The 23,243-nt window shown below is 52.2% G+C and overlaps 1 protein-coding gene across 2 annotated transcripts; it reads right to left on the bottom strand.

Moving 5' to 3' along the window:
* Positions 1-237: 237 nt before the first annotated feature.
* Positions 238-22,548, bottom strand: UPK3A (uroplakin 3A). 2 transcript variants are annotated; one of them, XM_027540528.1, is made up of 7 exons: positions 22,422-22,548; positions 21,322-21,477; positions 20,253-20,532; positions 18,661-18,743; positions 16,212-16,344; positions 4,934-5,038; positions 238-481 (listed from the first exon to the last, which is right to left on the bottom strand). In XM_027540528.1, the coding sequence occupies exons 1-7, from the start codon at positions 22,471-22,473 to the stop codon at positions 475-477; spliced, it is 816 nt and encodes a 271-aa protein (XP_027396329.1). In that variant the 5' UTR covers positions 22,474-22,548; the 3' UTR covers positions 238-474. The 2 variants fall into 2 exon arrangements, with proteins under 2 accessions (XP_027396329.1, XP_027396328.1); XM_027540527.1 differs by lacking the exons at positions 238-481; positions 4,934-5,038 and adding an exon at positions 13,924-14,274.
* Positions 22,549-23,243: the final 695 nt, after the last annotated feature.

Genomic DNA, 23,243 nt, shown 5'->3' on the forward strand with positions numbered 1-23,243 from the left:
CACTTACCTGAGATCTTTCCTGTGTTCCTTTAGGCCTAGGAAGAAGGTGCGGAAGTCACCGACGTTATTGTTCCGGATGGGGAACACTTAACCATCGCTGCGTACAGTCCCTCCTGCCCTGGATGAGGGGTCGGGATGCCATGTGTTTCGGTTCCTAAGCACCCGTGTTACCTGAGAACTGGGCTCACCTCTTGGGGGGCGTCAAGCCAAAAGACAGCCAAGCCAAACAGTGGGAAAACGAAGGATTTATTCTCGCAGCAAGTAAGGAAAACCATCAGGGGTCTTTCCAAAGCAGTGTCTCCCCGAACAGCAAAATTGGTGAAGTATTAAGCTAAGGGGACAGGCATCTTCAAGAAGGGGCTTGAGTAGAGAATTCCGCACTGAATGGGGGCAAAGGTCAACAGAGTCAGACCTTGGTTGATTGAGGTCAGGAAAGTCAACATCATCTTTCCATCCTCCCCCTGGGCCGGGTCCTTAGTTCCTGCAGATGGCAAAGATGGTATTACATTCTGGGCTTGAGTTCAGTTCAGTTCAGTTCAGTTGCTTAGTCATGTACAACTCTTTGCGACCCCATGGACTGTAGCCCACCATTCCTCCTCATGGAATTCTCCAGGCAAGAATACTGGAGAAGGTAGTTATTCCCTTCTCCAGGGGATCTTCCCAACCCAGGGATCGAACCCAGATCTCCCGAATTTCAGGCCGATTCTTTACCATCTGAGCCACAAGGGAAGCCGAGGAGGAGCTGGGACTCCGTTCTATCACTGACTGTTGTTTCTTGACAGCTTTTCCCTTGTTCCCTCACTTGTCTTAAGATCCTTGATTACTGAGATTTGTTCAAGGGCCAGGCTTAGATCCCCACAAGGTGTAAGCCAAAAATGGCTTCTCTTCTGTCAAGAAAGCCACACCTGGTTCTTTCTTCAGGGACCCCCTTCCCTATATGATTATACTCCTGCCCTTAAAACACAGCTCCTGCCCTTAAGGTCCCAGGCCCCAGCTTGGATCTTATAAACAGGACCCTGTGGGCTGGGTGTGTCAGAGGTCAGACCCAAAGTTCAGTGGGGTCCTGGGCAAGGCGTGACAGGGTGGTGGAGCTGGGATAATCAGTTCAGCTCCAGGCAAGACACAGGGTGGAAGTCTCAACCCTCCACCAAAAAGCTCAGCCAGGAAGCCTTACCTGGCTTCCCGATGGTTTGGCATGTAAAGTCTGCCAGCAATGCAGGAGACACAGGAGATGCGGGTATGATCCCTGGGTTGGGAAGATGCCCTGGAGAAGGGAATGGCAACTCACTCCAGTTCCAATATTTTTGCCTGGAGAATCTCATGGACAGAGGAGCCTGGCCGGCTACAGACCATGGGGTAACAAAGAAGGCACAAGAGGCCCTAAAAGGACAAAGCCAGCAGAAGGGACACCTTGGGAACCTTGCCTTCCCCTCCCCTCCCCCATATCCAGGAGACACGCAGCTTCTCTCAAGCTGTGGAAAATCACCCGGAGGCCCTGCCGCCTGGCAGCTCTGCACACACTCAGGGCTGATAAGGCATTGGCGGGACAGGGAGGCAAGGGGCCAGCATGGTGCTGGGTGAGGACAGTGTCGTGTGGCTGCACACACTCAGGGCTGATAAGGCATTGGCGGGACAGGGAGGCAAGGGGCCGGCATGGTGCTGGGTGAGGACAGTGTCCTGTGGTGTGGGTCCTGCAGGGTGCGGGACTCCGCACCCCGGCCGTCCTCATTCAGCACATACTGAACACAGGAGTGAACACGTGTGCACGTGAAACCGCGATGCGGCTCCCCGAGCCCCCACACAGACCCCACTCATCTGTGTGCTGAGGGTGCTCTCCTGGGCACACAGCAGGGGCTGCCCGGTGACACAGCAGTGTGTCTAGAATGCACATGCTTTGGCGTGAGTGTGTACACTACTGTGAACCGTGAACTTCCAGATGTTCAAGCTGGTTTTAGAAAAGGCAGAGGAACCAGAAATCAAATTGCCAGCATCCGCTGGATCATCAAAAAGCGAAAGAGTTCCAGATAAACATCTATTTCTGCTTTATTGACTGTGCCAAAGCCTTTGACTGTATGGATCACAACAAACTGTGGAAAATTCTTTAAGAGGTGGGAACAGCAGACCACCTGACCTGCCTCTTGAGAAACCTATATGCAGGTCAGGAAGCAACAGTTAGATCTGGACATGGAACAACAGACTGGTTCCAAATAGGAAAAGGAGTATATAAGTCAAGACTGTATATTGTTACCCTGCTTGTTTAACTTATATGCAGAGAGCATCATGCAGAATGCCAGACTAGATGAAGCACAAGCTGGAATCAAGATTGCCAGGAGAAATATCAATAACCTCAGATATGCAGATGACACCACCCTTATGGCAGAAAGTGAAGAACTAAAGACCCTCTTGATGAAAGTGAAAGAGGAGAGTGAAAAAGTTGGCTTAAAACTCAACATTCAGAAAACTAAGATCATGGCATCCAGTCCATCCATTGCTACTTCATGGCAAATAGATGAGGAAATAGCAGAAAAAGTTTTATTTTAGGGGGGCTCCAAAATCACTGCAGATGGTGACTTCAGCCATGAAATTAAAAGACGCTTACTCCTTGGGAAGAAAAGTTATGACCAACCTAGAGAGCATATTAAAAAGCAGAGACATTACTTTGCCAACAAAGGTCCATCTAGTCAAAGCTATGGTTTTTCCAGTAGTCATGTATGGATGTGAGAGTTGGACTATAAAGAAAGCTGAGCACTGAAGAATTGATGCTTTTGAACTGTAGTATTGGAGAAGACTCTTGAGAGTCCCTTGGACTGCAAGGAGATCCAACCAGTCCATCCTAAAGGAGATCAGTCCTGAGTGTTCATTGGAAGGACTGATGCTAAAGCTGAAACTCCAATACTTTGGCCACCTGATGTGAAGAGCTGACTCATCGGAAAGACCCTGATGCTGGGAAAGATTGAGGGCAGGAGAAGGGGATGACAGAGGATGAGATGGTTGGATGCCATCACCAACTCAATGGACACGAGTTTGAGTAAACTCCAGGAGTTGGTGATGGACAGGGACGCCTGGTAGGCTACAGCCCATGGGTGGCAAAGAGTCTTAGCAACTGAACAACAAACAGTGCAGGTCGTGTGTCTCTGGGCCACACCTGCATAGACAGCATACAGGGCACACCCTCGGCCTGGGGACACATTGCCGTATGACACATGCTTGCTGTAGACGTTCTAATGGAAAAGAGGCCAACGGTTGCACATGACTTAGCGACTGAACAACCTCAAGTCTTTTGAATCCTCCCCACACCTCCCCCTACATTAGCTTCCCGTAGAAACTCCAGGTCCTGTACCTGTGTCTGAGCAGACTAGCAGGTAGCACTGCAATGCAGCCCTGGGCAGCAGGCGAGGCGTGTGTGTCCGGCTGGATGGCTTTGCTGGCAGTAGAAGGGAGGATGGGAGCTTGGCAGAAACACCTTGGAAAAGCCTCCCTGGCCCCCCTTCTCTGCCGTTCTATCCTCCCCCACCGTACCCCAGCTCCAGCTCAGGCCTCATCCTCACAGGCCTGGAAAATTTGCAACAGGCTGTTCCCCACTCAGCAATCAAGGGCCTTGCCCCCTCAGTTCAGTTCAGTCGCTCAGTCGTGTCCGACTCTTTGCGACCCCATGAATCGCAGCACGCCAGGCCTCCCTGTCCATCACCAACTCCTGAAGTTCACTCAAACTCACGTCCATCGAGTCGGTGATGCCATCCAGCCATCTCATCCTCTGACGTCCCCTTCTCCTCCTGCCCCCAATTCCTCCCAGCATCAGGGTCTTTTCCAATGAGTCAACACTTCGCATGAGGTGGCCAAAGTATTGGAGTTTCAGCTTCAGCATCAGTCCTTCCAAAGAAATCCCAGGGCTGATCTCCTTCAGAATGGACTGGTTGGATCTCCTTGCAGTCCAAGGGACTCTCAAGAGTCTTCTCCAACACCACAGTTCAAAAGCATCAATTCTTCTGTGCTCAGCTTTCTTCACCGTCCAACTCTCACAACCATACATGACCACTGGAAAAACCATAGCCTTGACTAGACGGACCTTTGTTGGCAAAGTAATGTCTCTGCTTTTGAATATGCTATCTAGGTTGGTCATAGCTTTTCTTCCAAGTAGTAAGCATATTTTAATTTCATGGCTGCAATCATCATCTACAGTGATTTTGGAGCCCCCCAAAATAAAACTTTTTCTGCTATTTCCTCATCTATTTGCCATGAAGTAGCAATGGATGGGCTGGATGCCATGATCTTCATTTTCTGAATGTTGAGTTTTAAGCCAACTTTTGCACTCTCCTCTTTCACTTTCACCAAGAGGTCCTATAGTTCCTCTTCACTTTCTGCCATAAGGGTGGTGTCATCTGCATATCTGAGGTTATTGATATTTCTCCTGGCAATCTTGATTCCAGCTTGTGCTTCCTGCAGCCCAGCGTTTCTCATGATGTACTCTGCATGTAAGTTAAATACGCAGGGGGACAATATACAGCCTTGACGAACTCCTTTTCCTATTTGGAACCAGTCTGTTGTTCCATGTCCAGTTCTAACTGTTGCTTCCTGACCTGCATATCGGTTTCTCAAGAGGCAGGTCAGGTGGTCTGGTATTCCCCTCTCTTTCAGAATTTTCCACAGTTTATTGTGATCCATACAGTCAAAGGCTTTGGCATAGTCAATAAAACAGAAATAGATGTTTTTCTGGAACTCTCTTGCTTTTTCCATGATCCAGCAGATGTTGGCAATTTGATCTCTGGTTCCTCTGCCTTTTCTAAAACCAGCTTGAACATCAGGAAGTTCATGGTTCACGTATTGCTGAAGCCTGGCTTGGAGAATTTTGAGCATTACTTTACTAGCATGTGAGATGAGTGCAATTGTGCGGTAGTTTGAGCAATAAAGCCAGGGGGACGGCATGAACACCCACTGTCCTAGGAGCCGAGGACACAGCAGGAAAACAGCCCTGCACTCATGGAGCTGACGATGAAGAAGGGAAACAGGTAGTAAACTCCATGTCAGAGTAGGGGGGAGGCTGTAAAGAAAAGGGGAACTGGGTTAGAGACAGACACCACCATGAAAGTGAAAGAATGAGACACAGTCTGGGAGCAATCTGCAAAACACATATCCAACTAAGGACCCCATCAAGAATATGCTAAGAACTCGTAACTCAATAATAAGATGAACAACCCAGTTTTAAAACTGAGCAAAAGATCTGAACAAGTTTCATCAAAGAAAATACATGAACAGCAAATAATGACCTGCAAAGATGCTCAACATTATCACTAGGAAATGCAAATCAAAACCACCACAGACCACCAGAATGCTCAGAAGATTTACTGAGCACGGCCCCGCCCATCAGGACAAGACCCAGTTTCCCACTTAGTCGGTCTCTCCCATCAGGAAGCTTCCATAAGCCTCTTATCCTTCTCCATCAGAAGGCAGACAGCCTGAAAACCACCCTTACAGAAAACTAACCAATCTAATCACATGGACCACAGTTCAGTTCAGTTCAGTCACTCAGTCGTGTCTGACTCTTTGCGACCCCATGAACGGCAGCACGCTAGGCCTCCCTGTCCATCACCATCTCCCAGAGTTCACTCAGACTCACGTGCATCAAGTTGGTGATGCCATCCAGCCATCTCATCCTCTGTCGTACCCTTCTCCTCCTGCCTCCAATTCCTCCCAGCATCAGGGTCTTTTCCAATGATTCAACTCTTCGCATCAGGTGGCCAAAGTACTGGAGTTTCAGCTTTAGCATCGGTCCTTCCAATGAACACCTAGGAGTGATCTCTTTTAGAATGGACTGGTTGGATCTCCTTGCAGTCCAAGGGACTCTCAAGAGTCTTCTCCAACACCACAGTTCAAAAGCATCAATTCTTCGGTGCTCAGCCTTCTTCATAGTCCAACTCTCACATCCATACATGACCACTAGAAAAACCATAGCCTTGATTAGATGGACATTTGTTGGCGAAGTAATGTCTTTGCTTTTTAATATGCTACCTAGGTTGGTCATAGCTTTCCCTCCAAGGAGTAAGCGTCTTTTAATTTCATGGCTGCGATCACCATCTGCAGTGATTTTGGAGCCCCCCAAAATAAAGTCTGACACTGTTTCCACTGTTTCCCCATCTGTTTCCCATGAAATGATGGGACCAGATGCCATGATCTTAGTTTTCTGAATGTTGAGCTTTAGGCCAACTTTTTCACTCTGCTCTTTCACTTTCCCCAAGAGGGTCTTTAGTTCCTCTTCACTTTCTGCCATAAGGGTGGTGTCATCTGCAGATCTGAGGTTATTGATATTTCTCCCGGCAATCTTGATTCCAGCTTGTGCTTCCTCCAGCCCAGCGTTTCTCATGAGGTACTCTGCATATAAGTTAAGTAAGCTGGGTGACAATATACAGCCTTGACATACTCCTTTTCCCTTGTCTAATTCAATGAAACTATGAGCCCTGCCGTGTAGGACCACCCAAGACGGACGGGTCATGGTGGAGTGTTCTGACAAAACGTGGTCCGCTGGAGAAGGGAATGGCAGACCACTTCAGTATTTTTGCCTTGAGAACCCCATGAACAGAATGAAAGAGCCTGTGTCTTTGGGGAGGAGTAAAATTGCTTCACGATGTTGCTGTAGTTTCTGCTGTACAACCAAGGGAATCGGCCACGTGTATGCACACATCCCCTCCCTCTTGGACCTCCCTCCCTTATCCCTTCCCACCCCTCTGGGTCATCACAGACCACCTAGTTGAGCTCCCTGTGCCATACATCGGCTTCCCACTAGCTGTCTATTTCACACGTGGGAGTGTGTATCTTCAATCCTAAGCTTCGTCTCACCCTCCCCTTCCCCCTCTGGGTCCACATGTCTGTTCCCTATGTCTGTACCATTTTTCTGGATGCCACATACATGCGTTAATATACAGTATTCTCTTTCTCACTTACTTCACTTGGTATGACAATCTCAAGGTTTACCCACGTGTCTACAAATGACCCAGTTTCATTCCTTTTTCTGGCTGAGTAATGTTCCACTGTGTGTATGCACCACAGCTTCTTTATCCATTCCTCTGTTGTTGGATATGTAGGCTGTGTCCATGTCCTGTCTATTGTAAATACTGCTAGTGTAAATATAGGGGTGCATGTGTCATTTTGAATTACGATTTTCTCAAGATATAAGCCCAGTAGTGGGATTGCTGGCTCAAACGAGAGTCCTGCTTTTACTTTTTAAGGAACTTCCACACTCTTCACAGTGGTCGTATCAATTTACACTCCCACCAGGAGTGCATGACGGTTCCCTTTTCTCTGCACCTTCTCCAGCTTTTATTGTTTATAGATTTTTTGATGATGACTGCTCTGACTGGTGTGAGATAATACCACTTTGTAGTTTTGATTTGCATTCTCTAATAATTACAGACAGTAAAGAATCTGCCTGCAATACAGGAGACCCGGGTTCAACCCCTGAGTCAGAAGATCCCCTAGAGAAGGGAATGGCTACCCATTACAGTATTCTTGCCTGAAGAATTCCCTGGACGGAGGATCCTGGCAGGCTACAATTCATGGGGTTGCAAAAAGCAGGTAGCACTTTCACTTTCAATAATTAACAATGTTGAGCATCTTTTCTTTGGCTTCTTGGCCGTCTTTGTGTCTTCTTTGGAGCGATGTTGATTTAGGTCCTCGGCCCAGTTTTTAATTGGGTTGTCTGTTTTTTTGATATTGAGCTCCATGAGCTGTTTGTACAGAAGAGCCAACATTTAAAAGCCTGACCATACCAAGTGCTGCCAAGGAGCTCTCACACCAGGGGTGGGAATGTGACGGTGTTCAGCCACTGCACACCTGTCAGAGTGGCTAATTTAAAAAAATATATATTAACACCAAGTGCTGGTGAGGACGTGCAGAAACTGGTCACCCGTACTCTGCTGGTGGGATTGTAAAATGGTTTCTGGCTTCTCTGGAAGATAGTTTGGTGATTTCTTTTCAAAGTAGACATGCACTTCCCATGCAATCCAGCAACAGCACTTAGGTCTTCATCCCAGAAAAATTAAAATTATGTTCAGGTAAGAACCTGACGTAAATGTTCAGAGCAACTGTATTCACAACAGCTAAAACCTGGAAACAAACAAACTGTGCTTCAAGTGGGAGAACAGATGCACAAACTGACCTGTTTACATCACGGGACCGTATTCAGCAATAAAAAGGAATGTGCTGTTTATACCTGCAACAGCCTGGACAGACCTCAAGGGAATTATGCTGCTGCAAAAAAGAAAAAAAAATTTTTCCCAAAAGGGTATATGCACTATGATTCCACGTATACAGTATTTTTTAAAAGACAAACTTGTGGAGTTGGAGAGAATAGATCAGTGATTACCAGAGGTTTGGGGGGAGGTCATGAATGGGGGAGCAGGAGGAAGCCTTGTGGTGATGGAGGAGTTCTGTATCTTCTTTCTTTTCTTTTCTAAACGTTTTATTTATGCATTTACTTTTCGGCTGTGCTGGGTCTTCGTTGCTGCACGCGGGCTTTCTGCCTTGGTGGCGAGCAGGGGCTGCTCTCCAGTTGCGGTGCTCAGGCTTCGACTGCGCTGGCTTCTCAAGTTGCAGAGCATGAGCTCCCGGATGCGAGGGCTCAGCAGTCGTGGTCCCTGGGCTTAGTTGCCCAGAGGCAGGTGGGATCTTCCCAGACCAGGGATAGGACCCTGCACTGACAGGTGGATACTTAACCTCTGGACCACCAGGGAAGTTCTGTATCTTTTTTTTTTCCCCTAATAGGGGCTTCCCTCATAGCTCAGTTAGTAAAGAATCCGCCTGCAATGCAGGAGACCTGGGTTTGACCCCTGGGTTGGGAAGATCCTCTAGAGAAGGGAAAGGCTCCCCACTCCAGGATCCTGGCCTGGAGAATTCCATGGACTATACAATCCAATGGGTCGCTGAGGGTCAGACACGACTGAGCGACTTCACTTTCTTTCTGATTTACAGTATTAACAGTTCTGTGTACTGCTTGTGTGGAGAAGGCAATGGCACCCCACTCCAGTACTCTTGCCTGGAAAATCCCATAGATGGAGGAGCCTGGAAGGCTGCAGTCCATGGGGTCGCTGAGGGTCGGACACGACTGAGCGACTTCACTTTCTGATTTACAGTATTAACAGTTCTGTGTACTGCTTGTGGTAGGAGTGACACAAATCTGCATAGGGGAGGACGTGGCACAGAGCACACGCACAGGCACATAAGTGCTTGTAAAACGGGGCGACTATGAATACACTCTGTGGATTTTCCCAATATTAACTTCCCGGTTTTGATATAACGATGCTATTGTTATATAAGATGTTCACACTGGGGAGAACTGGGAGAAGCGTCCACAGGTATTCCCTGTATTTCTGTGGCTTTGGCACAACTTCCTGTGAATCTCTAATGGTTTCAAAGTAAAAATGTTTTTCATGGTTCTGCCCCTGGGGATTCACCCAGGGGAAGTGAAACATGTGTCCATGCAGGAACTTGTACGCAAATCTTCATCACATGTTGGGGGCCAGAGTGAGGTACTCCGCCCATGACAAAGGTCATGAGGAAGGAGGCTCAACATACGCAAAGGCGGGATCGAACCTCAGGAGTCCCCCTGGAACTCCTCGAGCATCTACCCCCATAACCAGAGCCTGCCTACTTTACTACTTTGTGCTCTCACCTACACCTCTGACTTTACGGGGGGCTGTCCCCCACCACCTCTTTCGGAGAAGGAGTTAACCTAGAGCTCCAGTCAATAAAAACTCTTGGGTGTGACAAGAGTGTTTTAACCTACAAACTCCTCTGAAGATTCTCTGGCCTGCCTGACAGGCTTGTCCGGCCACATGTGATCGCTCACAGCCTCCCAACCGTGAGAGGCACAAGATGCTTTAAACCTTCTAAAAACAGGTTCCTTAGAAAAGTTAGAAAACTATTACTATAAGTATAGTGGGCTAATTAGAAATTGTGTTGGTGAAGGGTTTTTCATTTGTTGAGCCAATGTTTGTTGCTAAGTCTCCATATCCCCTGCCCTTATACACATTAATGAATATATAGAATTGACCTTTGATATTAATCACGTTAGACCTTAGGCTAAGTAAATTCTTTCCTTAACTAAAACCCACTACACCCTCACCCTGTAGGAGTGTAACTTTACTTGGGTGGCGTCTGTTTTGAGAATAATCAGCCCTGGAGAAATAAGTGTCCTGATTGACTGACCGCTGTCACAAGGAGAGGGTCGTAAATTGTCAGCAGGCCCCCCTGGCCAGAAGATGATGTAACACCCCTAAGACCTCTGTATACATTTGTATGAAGCACCTGACTTTGATAAAAGTCAGGACTGCTGTCCCCACGTGACTTTTGTATAACATCTCAGTGTATAAAAACAGACTCTGGAAAATAAAGAATTGGGATCAGTTTCTCGAAATACTGGTCTCCCCATGTCGCTCTCTCTCTCACTCTGGCTGAGTCTCCATCTGGAGCGCGGAACCCACCATGCTTACTAATTATGCCTGGGCTTCTAAGATCCAACCGGGGAGGCCTCAGTGTCTCCTCTCCTTCGGGAGAACGGAAGGACGCCTGCGGCCTACGTAAGTGGTGCAAACTTCTTGTCTTGAAGTTTTATTGGTCTCCCGCGTAAACCAAGCCACTCAGCCTCTTTTCTCCACTGAATTTTCCTACTGAGCTATCCTCATCCTATTACTCTTTATATCTTTAATTAATATCTAATTGAAGCTATCGTATCCTGACCCTCGCCGACGCCGTCTCTCCTTCGAATACCCTGGATCAGCCGGGGCTGGTCCCCGGCAATCACAGCTTTAGTCGTTAACAGTCCCAAACTGGGAACAACCAGATGGCGCCTCAACAGGTGAAGGACGGATCCGCAAGTTGTAGAATAGTCACACAGTGGATTCCTCCAGCAGTTAATAGGAACCAAATGCCAGTACAAGCTGCAATACGATGCATCTCAAAATAACGTTTGGGGTATTTATTTACTATTTCGGCCGCTGCATTTCTTAGCTGTGGCACGGGAGGCCTTCCAGCTGCGTCATGCTAACTCTTAGTCGCGGCATGTGGGATCCAGTTCCGTGACCAGGGATGGAACCCAGGTCTCCTGCATAGGTAGCGTGGAGTCTCAGCCACGGGACCCCCAGAGAAGTCCTTCGAAATAATTATTCTGAGGGGAACGAAGCCAGACAAAAAGAGACCTTTCTATGTGGTTCCATTTATATGACATTCTAGAATGTGCTATAGAAGCTTTAGCATCAGAAGCAAAATCAGCTGGTGGGGGACTGGCAAGGAGGGACAGGAGAGAGGCTGTACAAAGAAGCAGGAGACTTTCGGGGGTGTGGCTGTCCTCTCGATCGCGGTGGTGGTTTCACGGGCTCTGGGGAGGGGCTGGAAGGAGACCGAAAGAAGCACTCCCAAGAAACGTGCGGGGGACTGGACTGAGCCTCGTCAAAGAGCAGCTTAGCCCCTTCTCTCTTGTCAAGCAGACTATGTGCTCCACTACTTGCCAAATTTAGAATTATTCAGTTAAAAATGGAGAAACAAGAAATATATATGGCATTCCAGGAATTTTTTACTCTTTAATGAGCACCTGTCTATCAGGGACAGGGCATGGAACATGACCTCTGGCCTTGGGAGCTCTGGGTTAGAGACAGTAGGAAATTGAGAAAAGCACTGCCTCCTCCAAGAAGCCCTCCCGGCTATGCCTGCCCTGATTGGGTAGGGACGGGCCTCCCATCTCCGGTTTTTACAGCATTGCCTGACCTGTGTGTACAAGGTCAGACCATGCTCTGTCCAGGGTCTCCCCTCTGACAACTCCTCTGTGCATTTCTATTCTGATCAGATGGGTGACTCCAAGCTTTCCCAAGCTTGGGGCTCAGGGTGTGGGTGGATTTAATTGAATGACATTCCCTTGGGATTGATTATATTTCAGGAAAAAACCACCTATTTTGGAGCAACCTTCCGAAGCAGCCTGGCTCTCTATGCACAGAGGCAGTCAGAGAAGCGCAGAGAGGGTGTGTCCGTGCCCTCGGTCACACAGCCTGTCTACAGTGGTCGGCTCACTGATGAACCACGACTGAGATGGGAGGGAGGGGAAGCCACATCTGTGCAGAGGTGGAAAACTCAGCGCGGAAGCCCTGGCCTCTCAGTCATGGGAGGAGGGGCTCCTTCAGAAGCTGAGACGTGAACCAGAAAAGTCACTTCTGTGGGTATGTATCATTAAACGTTTCTGGGAAGTCTGAGTCCAGCCCAGAACCCAGGCGCCAAGCCCAGCCTCTCCTGCCCACCCCCACCCCCCAGCTTGGATTGTTCTGCTGATTAATTAGAACTGGCTAGAAACTGGCACGGAGAAGGCAATGGCAACCCATTCTAGTACTCTTGCCTGGAAAACCCCATGGACGGAGGAGCCTGGTGGGCTGCCGTCTATGGTGTCGCACAGAGTCGGACACGACTGAAGTGACCTAACAGCAGCAGCAGCAGAAGCTGGCAAATGCGTGACCTCTGCCCTTGAATCCAAGCTCACCGCCCCAATGCCCAACTCGCCAATGATGGTTCACCCTTTTCCACGGGGCCTCCTGCCTTCTCAGCCATGGGCCCTTCCAGGGCCTCTGGACACGTCTAGCATCCGTGGCCCTGGAGGACGGTCCGGGGTCCTGAGAGCACCATGTCAGCCGCAGGGGCGCTTTCTCATGGTGTCAGGTAGCTTCCTGCTTTAACCAAACCTGCTATGACAAAACTCTTCTTCTCTTTTTTGGCCACCCCGTGGCATGTGGGATCTTAGTTCCTCGCCTAGGCATCAAACCCCTGCCTGCTGCGTTGGAAGCAGGAAGTCTTAACCACTGGGCTGCCAGGGAAGTCCGCTGATCAACCTCTTCTTTCAGTGACGGGAAGTGGGGCACACCCCAGAAAGGGAGTCAGTCTTGCTACCTGGCTCAGAAGATAGCATTGAGTCACCTGAGCAGAGACCCAAGACTGGAGAGCCTGTCCAGCCCCACAGGAGGACTCGGTGCTCCTCCCCCGTGTCACCTCTGGGGCGGTCCTCAGAGGAAGCTGTGAAGGGACGCAGGTGTGCATGGCCCTTAAGTTAACTGTCTACATCAGCCCATTTGCAGATGAGGAAGCTGAGCTCCAGAGACAAAGAGCTGACCGGGGGCAGAGGGGAATGTGATGATGGGATGAGTTGCCCACAGAGGCGCACCCTGGGCCCAGACTGGTTTCCAAGACCTCGAAGCCAGCAAACCCCAAACAGCATCGAATAACCACACATGTGCCCCGTCTGGTGTGCGTGCATACTTGGTCGCTCAGTCCTGTCTGACTCTTTGAGATCCCTTGGACTGCAGCCCGCCAGGCAGGGGATCTTCCTGACCCAGGGATAGAACCCACGTCTCCTGCATTGGCAGGCAGATTCTTTACCCCTGAGCCACCAGGGAAGCCCGTAGCACCCGCGCCAGCTGGCCAAACACCCGCGAGTCCTCCACCTTCCTGTGTCACATGACCTGGCCCTCAAGGAAGGGAGGGAGGGAGCGGGTGAGGATGGGGAAAATTATTAATCCAGTGACCTGCCTGTGTCTGGGGAGAATTTTCTGAGTGACGGCTTGAATCTGCTTGCCCAGGTTCCCCTGAGGTCCACCCCCGGCCCACCCGGGGCCCACCACTTACGCCGGTCGGTGCGGATGGGGTCTGACCACAGGGTCTGGTCCTGCACCAAGCCCGAGGTACAGCAGGCACTTGAACCTGCCACAGGCCGGCCCCTAAAGCTCCCGTGAGCCCACCCAAGGGGGCGCTGATTTCCCATCTTCCAGAGGAGGTGTGCCACCAGCCCTGATTTCCTTACCCTCTGCACCCTCGCCTTGACTGAAAGCCCTGCCCCCACCCCCTGGAGAAACGATGTGCAACTGCCCAAAATGACAGCGACTCATTCATTCATTCAGCATCTCACTCAGTCATTCTGTACATCTTTATTGAACTCAAAATCTCGGGAAGGTTTTATTAAGCGCTTTCCTATAGTTGGATCCACAGGCCTGTGTTTGTCGCCTTGGGTGGGGTCCGGATGTAAACACTGTTCTCTGCAGACCCCCGGGCAAGGCCCTTGGAGGGACTGTGGCTGCCCAGAAGAGGCGCCCGGCTCAGTCCTGGAGCTTGCTGGCGTACACCTCGGCCCTGTCCAGGGACGGCCCCCGGTTCACAGACGTGTATGAGGGCTCCGAGGTCCCCAGGGACTTGGGGACAGCCTCCTGCGTGATCTGGGAGTCGTGGCTTGTTGCCCCGTCAGCATCGCCCCTGTCCCTGACAGAGGAGATGAACAGAGCTGGGGTTAAGGGCGCAGAGCTAACCGCTCCCCTCAACTGGGCAGGGACCTTTCTACTCAGACATGGCTTTCACAGAGGTCACCTTAGGCCTTCATTCAAAAGACCAGTCTTTCTGGACTGTTTCTTATGTGCCAGGCCCTGCATTAAGGAAAGTGTAACTCTTTTGGAACTGGGTGGACAATTTACAAGTCTTACTGAGCTGGACAAATGTCCCCAGAGAGCTAAGATTCTATGGGAGACAGACCACAGCACATAATGACTGGACAAGTCCAGGAAGGGAAGCCATGGAGGGCTTCCTGGAGGAGGGGGCAGTTAGTCTGGCCTTGAAGAGAGTGGAGGTACAGAAAGGCATTGCAGGCCTTTGATAGGAAGGACTGGGGTGTGTCTGGGGCAAGAATGGGGACCTGTGGGCAGCTGGAACTGGGATGCGGGAAGTAGGAGAGACCAATGGAAGAACCAGACAGAAGTCAGATAACAGGACCATGGTTAGGATGCTACCCAAAGGGAGGGAGGGATGTGACCACATTCCGCCTGCTCCCAGATCTGGCCAGACAGACCAATCCCTTAGTGGCTAATCTCATCTACTATTTGTTTTTATTAACCTAAATGTCAGACGGCAATCTGATTTCCAAGGTCACTGCCGTCTCCCTACTCCGTCCTTCACCCACCCCACATGTCTTTAAATCTGCCTGGCTAATTTCTACTTTTCCACTTAATTTCACCCACTCCAAGAAGCTTTTCCATCCACCCTCTCCACTCACACTGGGACAAGCATCCCCTCTCTCCTTCTTTAAAGCTGCCGGGTCTCCTACCTCTCTTGCTGAGATGCGCACCACACATGAATTTTCAATTCATCCCAGTCCTGATAAGAATTTGTTCCTGCTGTCCCTTCCTCCAGGAAGCCCACCCTGATACACCAGGGAGGATCTTCGCTGCTCTCCTCTGGATTCCCACAGCACCTGTACCCGTGGCTGCCTTGACCCACTCCCTGCTCCATCCTGTGACTGCATGCCTGTCTTCCCATCAGGCAGCTCTGTTAGCTGCTCCAGACACCCCAGGGGACCCCTCCAGCCCTAATCTAAATAGACACACATCAGAGTTGTCAGTGCGCTCAGGTGACTTGGGAGCTCAGGGTCAGCTCCGTTTTAACGGGTTCTGTGACCTTGGGCCTCTTTTCCCACCACAGACCTCAGTGTCCCCATCAAGACCTGTTTAGTACCTGGATTCCACCCTGACACTGGGAAAGACCCTGATGCTGGGAAAGATTGAGGGCAGGAGGAGAAGGGGGCCACAGGGGATGAGATGGTTGGGTGGCATCATCATCTCAATGGACATGAATTTGAGCAAACTCCGGGAGACGGTGAAGGACAGGGAAGCCTGGCGTGCTGCAGTCCATGGGGTCGCAAAGAGTCGGACACAACTGAGCGACTGAACGACAACCGCCTGAGTGCTCAACAGGCCGTATAGTAGAGGGACTATTTCTCTTATCCCTTGCAACTCCACAGGGCAGACAATATGGATCAGGATCTCCCTTTTCCAGAAGAAGACACTGAGGCATAGAAGGATAAGATATCGGGTTGGCCAAAAAGTTTGTTTGGGTTTTTCCATAAGATGATACGAAAAGCCCGAACGAACTTTTCGGCCAGCCCGATCCTCACCCAAGAAGCACCGCTGTGTCGGAGCTGGGGTCTACCCACAGGGCCTTGGTGCTGAGCCTCTCTTACCCAGCTGAAAACTTGACCTGGGCCTCCCCGGGACCCTGCTCCTGTCTCACTGGACCCCCCTCCCTACACACACACACCACCCAGGGCAGAAGGCAGCTTTACTCCCAGGCTCTCCCCACCTAGGAAGAGCCTCCCGTGGGGTGTGTCCCCAAGCGCCGCACGCCCCACCCCCCAGCTGGCAGATACTCACACGAGGCTGAGGACGATGGCGCCAGCAAAGCCGATGAGCAGGAAGAAGGGCAGGGAGCCCAGGATGGACGTGATGACGATCATACCCCCGCTCCGCCGGCCGGGCCACGTGTCTATCGCCGAGTACAGGGTGACTGTGGGAGGCAGGCGGTCACTCCCTGGACACTGCCTCACCCAGCCTCCTCCCAGGGATAAGGGGGTGCCTGCCTTGGCAGCCAAAAATCTCAGGGATGAAGCGAGGCCAGGCCAGTGCCTCCCCCTGGGTCTGAGGCGGAATTACATTTGCCTCCATATTCCACTCCCCAGCTTTGTCTTGCATGTGTCTACTCTTGCCCTCTTATCACTGTCTTTTTGTATGATTTTAAATGACAAATGGCCTCAAGTCTTCCAGTGAAGATGGGATACAGATTATGAAAAAAATACAGGAGGAGCAAAGAAAGCTGATCGCTGAAGAATTGATTTTTTTGAACTGTGGTGTTGGAGAAGACTCTTGAGAGTCCCTTGGACTGCAAGGAGATCCAACCAGTCCATCCTAAAGGAGATCAGCCCTGAATATTCATTGGAAGGACTGATGCCGAAGCTGAAGCTCCAGTACTTTGGCCACCTGATGCAAAGAACTGACTCATTGGAAAAGACCCTGATGCTGGGAAAGATTGAGGGCAGGAGGAGAAGGGGACAACAGAGGATGAGATGGTTGGATGGTATCACTGACTCAATGGACATGAGTTTGAGTAAACTCTAGGAGATAGTGAGGGACAGGGAAGCCTAGTGTGCTGTAGTCCATGGGGTCACAAAGAGTCGGACACGACTGAGCAACTGAACTGAACTGAACTGAGAGGTCCCTAATCTAATGAAGCCAGGGGACTGTGGCCTCCCTCTGCTCTGATCAGTGTCACCCATTGGAACTAGGTGGACAAATCATTATAGGTCCTCCCGTGAGCTGGCCACTTCCCGTTCAGCGTCCTAGGTAGATCCCATGCGACCCTGTTTTGCAGATCACTCACTGCAGCTTAGGGAGACTGTGTGCCTGTTCAAGGGGACTTGGACTCTAGCCTCAAGCCGAAGGTCCGTCAGGTCCCCAAGGGCACGGTCTCCACACGGACTGATCTCCAGGCCCTGCCCTTAGAGAGCAGGGCCTGGGGCTTTCATCTGGACTGCCCAAAGGAGCCCTGCTGGGGAAGCGGGGCAAGGATAGTCCTTCCCATTTCTCAGATGGGAAAACTGAGGTCCTGAAGGGCTCACACAGCAGTGAGGCTCAGCGGCTGGGATTGAATCTGGGACTCTTGGTTCCAGGGCAGTGTTGATCCAGTGGGACCACAGAGCGTGGCCGTGCCACCAGAGGATGGGAAGGAACCACCCAGTTGCACCCAGGCCTGCCTGTCTGCACCCTCACTGGCCCTGTGACCTTAGGCGACCTTGCCGAGCCCTAATTGACCCACAAGATCACTGTGAGTGGCAAGGGGGTTCTTTGGTTTTTTTGGTTGTGCCACGCAGCCTGTGGGATCTTAGTTCCCCAAAAAGGGATTGATTCTGGGCTCCCAGCAGTGAAAGCGTGGAGTCCTAACCACTGGACTGCCAGGGAAGTCCTGGGGAGGTCTAAAATTAGGGTCACGGGTCGTCAAAATTACACTGGGAAATCGCTTCTGTTGCCCCTAAGCTTCAACAGATAAGATTCTGAATTTATAAACCTCAGATCTGTGTTGAGAACACAGCTGGAGGCTTGAGGACAGACGGGCAGGACCATGGGCAGATGCTTGGGCCTGCAAGATGCCCACTTTAGAAAAACCACAGGGCTCTCCAGGAGAATGGCACCCTGCTGCCTCTAGGGTTCCTGCCCCTGTGGCTGAGATGCCTCTGGAACCATCTTACGTGATAATGATGTTGTCGTTGGCAGGGTTCAACAAGGGGGCAAGTTAGGGTCTACATGCACGATAACCTCCCTGCCCTTTGGAGGCAAATGCATCATCAGGGCTGAAGATGCCGGCTGATTCTGTCTCCAGTGAGGCCTGTCCAGCTGGCCAGTGCGTGCTTACTCGCTCAGTCCTATCTGACTCTTTGAGACCCCTTGGACTGTAGCCCACCAGGCTTCTCTGTCCATGGAACTCTCCAGGCAAGATACTGGAGTGGGTTGCCATTTCCTCCTCCAGGGGATCTTCCTGACCCAGGGATAGAACCCATGTCTCCTGCATTGGCAGGCAGATTCTTTACCCCTGAGCCACCAGGGAAGCCCGTAGCACCTGTGCCAGCTGGCCCAACACCCGCGAGTCCTCCACCTTCCCGTGTCACATGACCTGGCCCTCGAGGGAGGGGGGGAGCGGGCGAGGATGGGGAAAATTATTAATCCAGTGACCTGCCTGTGTCTGGGGAGAATTTTCCGAGTGACAGCTTGAGTCTGCTTGCCCAGGTTCCCTTGAGGACCACCCCCAGACCACCCAGGGCCCACCACTTACGCCGGTCGGTGCGGATGGGGTCCGACCACAGGGTCTGGTCCTGCACCAAGCCCGAGGACATATTGACCAGGACGTACTTGAACCTGGAAAGAAGTGGAGCGGGGATGACTTCTATCCATCCTGTGAGCCTTGGCCATGGGGAGGGGGCAGGGTTGGGGGGCTGGGGGCAGAACCGGGAGTTGTGGGAGATGAAAATCTAGGTGGCTACAGTGGGTGCGGTGGCGGGGGTGTTCTGGCAGCAGGCTGCTGCTGGACTTTGCATCGGCATCACCTTCCCCCCGGCTGCTTCCCCAGCTCAGGCCCCTCCTCCACGCAGCCCTCAGAGCCTGCGCGCCCTCCGGGAGCCCCTCTGTTTCTTTGTCGTGTGTATCACACTCATAGCTGATATGCCAGTATTGACCCGTGTGTCCTCCTTGCATTTCTGCCTTCCTCTCTTCCTAGCCTGGTCCTTGGTCTCACAAAAGTGACTTAAAAAAAAAAAAACAAACAAGGGAATAATATCTGTTTGCAACCCCGCTGCCCTCTGATAAGGGCTAACTTTATAGGCAGAAAATCCCACTCAAGTGTTGCAAATCATAAAGGAAGACCAGGTGACCAGTACGGGATACCCACAGCCTTAGGCCTTCTTCACCTTCAGTTAAAAAGGATGAATGTTCTGAGATCAAAGAAATCAACAGCCTCTAGTTTGACACTAAAAAAAAAAAAAAGAAGACCCTTAAAATCTTCATACCATCCAGGATTTTGCTTAATTCCCCTGCTTCGACAGGTCTGAAGATGGGAATTCCAGAGGCTGGGATGAGTCCCCTAGGTAGGGTGGGCTTCTCCCATGAAGAACAAGGTCAGAGGTAAGAGTCGAGGGTGGGGGCGAGGACATCCAGGACTCAAGTCCTGCCTGCTGGCCGAGGCGAGGGGAGGAGAGGGCTGTGTGAGAGGACGGAGGTGAGTGATGGCCTGGGTCCAGATGTGGCCCAGAGGGTACAGAGACCCCCCGTCCAGGTGTCTCCATGGGAACTGGAGTGGGTATAGTCAAGGCTTTGCACTGGGTAAGCCCCCCGGGCCTAGGTCACGGCTGAGCCCCCAACTTGGCCCCGAGAAGATGCTCAGGACATAGGTGTGAAAATGAATCGGGGACCCTCGGTTCTGGGGTGGGCCACGATAGGGTACATTGCGGGGAGCAGGGAGAAGCCTCCGCACTGAGCCCCAGCTTTTCTTAAAGTGACCCCCTTCGGCTTCTGGACCAGTTCCTTCCGTCAATCAAACTGCTACACGGTGATGGGCCAGGATCAGGTGTGTACTTTGTGGGACCCGGTGCAAAAGGGAAAATGTGGCCCCTTGTTTAAACATTAAGGATTTCAAGATGGTGATGGCAGTGTCAAGCCAAGAGGGAGTCTCTCTGAACACAGGGCCCTGTGCACAGTCGCCCGCCCAGGAAGCCAGGAGTCCTTCGTGGTACCCAGGACGGTCCTGGCATGTGGTAGGTTCTGAAAGAATGTGGCCTCTGACGCTTCACCCAGCTCTAGGCGGCCCTCTTCCCCCACACCAAGTCAGGGCTGGGGCTCACCTGCCGTCTTCCAGCAGCTGTTCACACTCACCTGTATTCCGTGGCTGCAGACAGGGGTGGGTTGCAGAGGCCCTGGAAGTTGGGGTCCAACAGGCAGGTCCTGTTGGTGCCCACCCTGATCAGGTAGGCGTTCAGGATCTCCGAGGCCCGGGACACATCCCGGACAGCATCCAAGCTGGGCGAGTCGCTGCACGGGGTCAGGTCAAAGGCCGCGGCCTTGTAGGGCCCTGTCCTCCCCCCCTGGGTCTGTTGGAACGTCGAGCTGAGAGGGGTCTTGGTGCTGTCCTGCACAGAGGCGTTCCTGAAGCTGGCTGTGGAGGCAGTGCCGGGCTGAGTCACTCACTCAGTCATTCAACAAATGTCCCTAAGCATCCTCTCTGCACCAGTGCCGAGCCAGGTCTTGGGATCTCTTCCTTACTTGCTGGGTGATCTTGGACCACTCACTGTATCTCTCTAGACTCTTTGTGAGATGGGAGGAAAACACCCCACAGTGCCCACAGACTGGGATTGGGCATGGGTAGGCAGTCAATAAAATCAGGGCCCTACATGAACTGCTATAAATGGCTGAAAGCTAAGAGGCAGTCATCGGGTTCCTCTCCTGGACCCCAGGATCGCTGCCAGTGAACAGGCGGGGCTGGCCCAGACCAGCACGTCTCCCAAACACCTATCTCGAACCACCTTGAAAAGCCTTGGGAAGGACTTGAGCTTGAGGACCAGAGACTCTGATTTGCTCTCCAGCTCAGGAGCTCTCACGAGTCACTCTGCCCCTCTGGGCCCCGATTATTTGCCCTGTGACGGACATCCTAACAGACACCTTGCAGGCAGGTTGTGATCATCAGCTCTAAGGTCTGGGAAGCCCCAGGCAGGATGTAAGTGCTCCGTGATTGATGCTGTTATCTCCCCCTCTAGACTCGATGTCCCTCCAGGGCAGATGTCTCCAGCCCAGGGCTGGCACAGAGCAGATACCAGAGCGTGTTAGTGAGGTGCCTGGAGTGGTTTGATTGCATGGATGGAGCACCCCTTGCCTTGTCTCCTCCCCTCCTGCCCACAGACAGGTCAAAGCCACCTTCAGAGAAGCCCGAGGGCAGCAGGACCCTTACCCGAGTCGACCAGCACATAGAGGTAGACCTCGTAGGTGCCGTGGAGGGCCGCTGAGCTGTCAAACATGCAGAGGGGCTTTTCCAAGGCCACCGTGGTGAGGGTGGGGTTGTTGGTGGCAAAGGTCACACTAGCCAGTTGGGGCTGGAGGTTCACACCTGGAGGAGGCAGCGAGGATGGGAGCTGACCCCCGGCAGAACTGCCCACACCCACGGGCAACCATCTGCATGCTCACACGCGCATGCCTTCGGCCAGTGAGTGCCCGCTGGTGCCAGGCACTGCCTTTCCCTCTCCCCACAGGCCATCTCAGGAGCTTGTCTCAGATGTGGGGAGAGCCCCTGTTCCCCTCCCCACACCCAGCCATCCTGAGCAGAAACTGGGCAATCCGGCTGGACTGCTGCCCTCTCGCTACCCCCAACAGGCCCCTCCCATGCATCTCCCCAGTTTGAGTCCACCCTCTTCACCTGGACCCTGGTAACCAGCCCTCCCCAACCCTCTGCTCTCTGACCTGCAAAGCTGACTGCAACGCCTTACCACTGGGCCCCCTGGGGGCTCCCCACTGCTCTCCAACAGGATCCAGCCTCTCTGGAGGGGCAGTGAGGCCTGGAAGCTCTGGGCTTGCCTCATGGGTCCCCAGACTAATCTGTATGTTCATCCCCTGACCTCACGCTCCAGCCACACTGATGGACAATGGGCAGGAGGTTCCCAGGGTAGACCCTGACGCCCCCCTCCTCCTGTGCTGCTCCTTCACCTAAAAATGTGCCTCCCCTCCCCAGTCAAAGCATCACCATGAATCTAGTCCAGACCCTCCCCTGCTCTCCAGCAGCTCCTGTGTCTTCTAACAGCCAACACAGAGCCCTTGAATTCCCATCAGAGAAAGCTTATTAATCATTGTTAGCTATTAGTAGTCCTATCTGGGTCCCCAGAGCCTGCACAGAGCCTGGCGCAGAGCAGGCCACCCACGCCTATTCCTGGGGTGAATAAGTCAAGTTCCCATCCAGGTGCCTTTCAGGACCCTTCAGGAGAATCGGGGGACGCAGGACACGCCCCGTCCACGGTGGGCACAGACCCGCCCCCCATCCTCTTCTCATTCTCCGCTTACCGGAGCCAAGTCGCAGGCAGCCCAGGGACAGCACTACCCAGAGCGGAGGCATCGCCTGGGAGAAGCTGCGACAGGACGGGACGGTGGTCCAGGGGGCGAGCTTGGACCGCGCCTGTCCCGCCGCGCGCACCTGTCGGCCCTGAGCCAAGGGCACGCCCCGCCCCCACCCAAGCCAGCCAATCCTCAGCCTCCTCGCAGGATATTTGCATAAACCCGGGCCGGACTTCCCCTGGACCCGAGGTGCTCAGAGCACAAATCCATCCCCACGGAACCTCCCCCAACCCTGCACCCCCTCCCCGCCCCCTTTGTACTGAGGATGGAGCGGTGTTTTCAGGGCGTTTCTCACCTAATGAGACCTTGAGGGCAAACCAGCCCCTCTCTGAGCCTCAGTTTCCATACTGTAAAGAGGCCCGTAATTCCTCCATAGAATTCTCTTTATAGAAACCCTACTCTGTGCCACTCACTGGGCTCTTGTGAAGGTGAAACAGGTTAACGGGTGAAAGTGGTGTCCTGGAAACTTTGAAGTCCTGGGTGCCTGAGCTATCCGGACACCTCTGGTGTGACTCTTTCATTTCACAGGTGCAGGGCCAAGGTCTGGGGAGGCCAGGGACTTGCCAAGGCTGCCGGTGGGCCCGAGGCTGACGCAGCGCAGGAGTCCTCCTGCCCAGCCCAGGGCTGTTTCAGAAGGGATGGAGCAGAGTTTTAAGGCCTGCTTGGTGGGGGGGGGGGGCTTTTGACTGTAATGTTGGGGTCATCACCTGGACCATAGGGTTCCCTCCAGAGTCAGGAATCGTGCATGTCTCCTAGTACACCCTAAATGTT

Source organism: Bos indicus x Bos taurus, chromosome 5 (assembly GCF_003369695.1).
Source record: "Bos indicus x Bos taurus breed Angus x Brahman F1 hybrid chromosome 5, Bos_hybrid_MaternalHap_v2.0, whole genome shotgun sequence".
Classification (NCBI taxonomy): domain Eukaryota; kingdom Metazoa; phylum Chordata; class Mammalia; order Artiodactyla; family Bovidae; genus Bos; species Bos indicus x Bos taurus.

Coding starts and splice junctions, on each gene's coding strand:
- UPK3A (XM_027540527.1), bottom strand. CDS start 22,473: ATGCCTCCGCTCTGGGTAGTGCTGTCCCTGGGCTGCCTGCGACTTGGC. Junction 16,345..18,660: donor CCCCATCCGCACCGACCGGC/GTAAGTGGTGGG, acceptor TGCCTCCCACAG/TCACCCTGTACTCGGCGATA. Junction 14,275..16,211: donor GCCATCGTCCTCAGCCTCGT/GTGAGTATCTGC, acceptor CTCCTCTGTCAG/GGACAGGGGCGATGCTGACG.